The following is a 4,315-nucleotide window of genomic DNA, read 5'->3' as shown; positions in this document are numbered from 1 at the left end:
TTTGTTATTTTCAAAAATACTTTCACTATGCCCAAGGTGAAAGCAAATATATGTGGGCTTTGTTTCAAATTTTATCATCATTAATAAAATGTTATTTTCTTCATCCATATTATGTTTTTGCTTTTTTCTTTTTCTGAAAAATGGTAACATATAAAACCAAGATAATAATCAATTTTTATATCTTCATCATAATTGTGTGTTTATTTGTTCATATTCTAAAATCAAGCATAAAATAATTGTGCAGATTGATTGTTAAACCCATTAAAAACAATGAATATATGCCCTCTCCCAACTTTGAATTCCCTGTGTTTAAAGTGGAAGAAAAGGATGTTGAAGAGATTCTCGGTGAGATTTCTCGTTTCCTTAAGCACAAGGAAAATACCATTCAGCCTCATAAACAGCCATTGGAAGTAATTGATTTTGGTTTTGAAGAGAACAAGAAAAAAGTCAAGATTGGGGCACTGCTTTGTCCAGATGTTAAGAAGAGGATGGTAGAGCTTCTTAGAGAATATATGATTGTGTTTTCTTGATCTTATCAACATATGCCAGGTCTTGATACTCATATTGGGGAGCATAGATTACCATTGAAGCCAGAATGTCCGCAAGTTACACAGAACTTGAGAAGAACTCATCCTGATATGGTTGTTAAGATCAAAAAGGGGGTTCAGAAGCAGATTGATGTTGCTTTCCTTGTTACCTTTGAGTATCCTCAATAGGTGGCCAACATTTTGCTTGTTCCAAAGAAAGGTGGCAAAGTTCGGATTTGTGTTGATTATAGAGATTTAAATAAAGCTTGCCCAAAGGATGATTTTCCTCTACCACGCATTGACATGTTGGTAGACAATACAGCTAAATTCAATGTCTTCTCCTTTACAGATGGTTTCTCCGGTTATAATCAGCTCAAGATGGCACCCGAGGTCATGGAAAAGATAACATTTATTACACCCTGGGGAACATTCTTCTATAGAGTGATTCCTTTACGTTGCACCAGAGAGCCGTGACTACTCTTTTACATGATATGATGCACTAAGAGATAGAGGTCTATGTCGATGATATGATTGTTAAATCGAAGACTAAAGAAGATCATCTTGCGTATTTGTTGAAGCTGTTTCATCGTTTGAGAAAGTTTAAACCCTACTTGAATCCTACTAAGTGTACTTTTGGTGTCCGTTCAGGAAAGCTGCTGGGCTTCATTGCCAACCAGAAAGATATCGAAGTAGATCATGATAAAGTTAGAACTATTCAAGAAATACCTACACCAAAAACAGAAAAGCAAGTCAGAAAAGCTATTCTATAGAGTGAACCTGTAAAATTTTAATCTTGTCCACTACTAAATATCTGTATTGATGTATCCAGCACCGATTATTAATAACATTGGTTGTTTTTCTAGAAATGTAACTTTGGGGTATTACAAAGTGGTTAACCACATCTTTCTGAAATTCAGAAAGAATTTATCGAAGTCCAAACCCATTATTAATTCTGGGTTATCCATCCAATAAAAGGGAATCATATGAGCTCCCTCATCATCAAAGATAGCTCTAAACCATTTGACATTCATGTACTCACAAATACCTAATATCTAATAATATTATTGGTTGAACAATAGTATGATCGATAAAGAATTACTATACAAAAAATTTATATTTAATTCTTTATTTCTTATTTTATATTATTCAGTATTTCTTTAGAGACATTTCGAATTCCTACTCAATCCACCATATAAATTATGTGACCGAAACTCTCTGTTAAACCCTTCTTTTATCTTATAACAATATGGTTTTTCATCTAAATATTCTGAATCTGAAAGATCAATATGGATGTCTGAAATAACTTCAACTTACATATTCCTAATCAACACATATTTTTTAAAACCAAGTGCAGCAATTTGTGCAGTGCAATATAAAATATATAATAAATTATAAAATTATAAAATTATATGAATGACTTATTTGGTTTTTTTAATGAATTTTTTTATTTATTTTTGTATGAATTCCTTTGTCAAGATCAATATTGTAAGCAAATGAAGAGATAGATGATAAAAGGAATTGTTGCAATATGCACCCAAAACTGTCATGTATATAGAAAATATATATTTAGATCCTTATTCATTATTTTATATTATATAGTATATTTCTTTAAAGACAAATATCACTCCTACCAGGTCCACCATAGAAAATGTATGAGCCATGATATTTGTCAAACCCTCCTTTTATACGATAACAATCTGGTTTCTCTTCTAAATATTGAGGATTTGGAAGGTCAACATAGGTATCATGAGCCACTGCAACTTGCATATTTCTAATAAACGCAGCTACTTCTAAACCTAGTTCAGGAAATTGTCCACTACCCATGTCAGTCGCAGTATGATCCCCTGTTGGGTTTAAATCCAAAACTTCTCCACCAAATTGAACTAAATTTGCTTCATTGTTTAATTCTTTGAATAGATTGAATGGCCAATAACCAACTTTCTCAAAAGGTCCACTTCCAGATCCATATTCAAGCCACCACAGCCTATTCTTTTGATCCTTCATGCACAAAAGTAAACAAAATAAAACTAAATGTTCCATGACAAATATTTCAAAATAATAAAAAATTTAAATTTAATTTTGTATTTTCAAAAGAATATTACCTGCTCGATCTTTAAGTTGAAACTATATTGTGTTCCTAAACGTTTGGACACCGGAGTAATTGCAGCTCCAAGTCCAATAGTTCTGCTAAATTGAACAAAACCTGGGCATTGTAAATTGTAGCATCCAGTGGATTTATAAGCATCTGCCTGCAATTATCAATATTAAAAATTTGCTCTCATTTTATATTAATTATTTTTCCACATCATTTACTTCAATCATTTTACTTACCGTCCAATAAATAAATAATCTAGGATTATGGTCTCCATATTGCTTCGGAAATACCTTCATAAATAACATTTGAATTTGAGTTAATAGTTAAAATACAAAATTATATATATATATATATATATATATATATATATATGGAAGGAGAACCAAAGCATATTAAAATAGTTGAAATGAAAGAGATTGTAATATTAAACTTGCCTGCCAACCAGCTTCAATACTTTCTTTAGCTGTTGGAGATTGAACCCAAATTTTAGCTGAGCTGGATTCTTCTGCATTTTCCACTTGAGGGGCCCACACGTTTAGGGAAGCCTTTGCTCCCTCGTATCCTCGCCCTTGCACAAATGTAATTACTTCCTGTTTAGTATAGAGCAACAAGAAGCCATTTTTTATTTTAGTTTAAAAGTTTTTAGGTTTAATGTTTATAAAAGAAAAACATTGAGTGAGTGTGATTACATACATAAAGTCTTTTAGGAATGGTCATGTCTTTTCTTCCAAATCTTCTTTCTTGTTCGTTTGTTCTTCTAATTGGTACTGTTCCTTCCGGACAGAATTCACCCGATGAACTCCATGGTTGAAAAACACTCGAATTATTTATTTGGTTGCGTCCTTTTAATTTTTCTTGATAATCCTGCAAATAAAAATATGGAAGAAAATATTTTCAATTACGAAGTTAAAATATATTAAGTTTCTTAAGTTGAAAACATATTTTTGAAATCTGTTAAATTAAATTAACAAAAACAAAAACATACCAATGATTGATATTCTTTTAATATAGGGAGATCAAAAGCTGGTTGGTTACGAAACAAAACACAATCTATGATATCACCATCAGGGCTCTGAAAAAATGAACGCGAATCAGATAAACTCTAAAATATATCAATGATATTTTAAGATTATATTAACATACATGTATTGTTTTAATAGCTGGCTTATTGATTTGTTGAAGATTTGTTTTTATCGTGTTATTTATCTTGTGAAATTCTTTGTCATACTGTAAAGATTGATCGACTATTTGGTGGTTGTTTGGTTTTGAAGAGTAAATAGGAAAAATGAAAGTAACAAGAAAAATAAAATGCAAGAGGAAGGAGAAGATTGGTGAGTTAAGTTTCATCTTTGTGTTTTTTGTGAGTGTTTTTCCTATATGGTTCTGTGAGTATATATAGTCAAACAATTTGATAAATCAACTACTTATTTATTTTAAAAGAATGTTAAAAAAATTATTTTTTTAATAATTGAATCTTAGATCAACGATTTACATTCATCTAGCTCAATCAAAATATAATAGTTGAGCTATTACACCCATAATATAAGAAACATTTTAATTTTTATTCATAAATTTGAAGTTGATTTCAAAAATAATTATATTTTATTATATAAATATAAAATACATTTACTACGGACTTGATTTTTGGACAAATATTTTTTATAGGAAATTATTATTTTTGAATAATTAATAA

The 4,315-nt window shown here is 30.2% G+C and overlaps 1 protein-coding gene across 1 annotated transcript; it reads right to left on the bottom strand.

The window, feature by feature from the left end:
* Positions 1-2,068: 2,068 nt before the first annotated feature.
* LOC127074928 (uncharacterized) lies at positions 2,069-4,008 on the bottom strand. The gene is made up of 7 exons (XM_051016347.1): positions 3,766-4,008; positions 3,608-3,694; positions 3,316-3,486; positions 3,057-3,212; positions 2,859-2,912; positions 2,630-2,776; positions 2,069-2,525 (listed from the first exon to the last, which is right to left on the bottom strand). The coding sequence occupies exons 1-7, from the start codon at positions 3,967-3,969 to the stop codon at positions 2,136-2,138; spliced, it is 1,209 nt and encodes a 402-aa protein (XP_050872304.1). The 5' UTR covers positions 3,970-4,008; the 3' UTR covers positions 2,069-2,135.
* Between the last annotated feature and the right edge of the window lie 307 nt (positions 4,009-4,315).

Source organism: Lathyrus oleraceus, chromosome 4 (genome assembly GCF_024323335.1).
Source record: "Lathyrus oleraceus cultivar Zhongwan6 chromosome 4, CAAS_Psat_ZW6_1.0, whole genome shotgun sequence".
Classification (NCBI taxonomy): domain Eukaryota; kingdom Viridiplantae; phylum Streptophyta; class Magnoliopsida; order Fabales; family Fabaceae; genus Lathyrus; species Lathyrus oleraceus.
This window is presented reverse-complemented; position numbering and strand designations above follow the sequence as displayed.

Bases quoted from the DNA above. Each gene is read 5' to 3' on its own strand.
- LOC127074928 (XM_051016347.1), bottom strand. From the start codon at position 3,969: ATGAAACTTAACTCACCAATCTTCTCCTTCCTCTTGCATTTTATTTTT. The intron at 3,487-3,607 runs GTATGTTTTTGT...TTTTATTTGCAG, and splicing joins TAAAAGAATATCAATCATTG to GATTATCAAGAAAAATTAAA. The intron at 2,777-2,858 runs GTAAGTAAAATG...TGATAATTGCAG, and splicing joins GATTATTTATTTATTGGACG to GCAGATGCTTATAAATCCAC.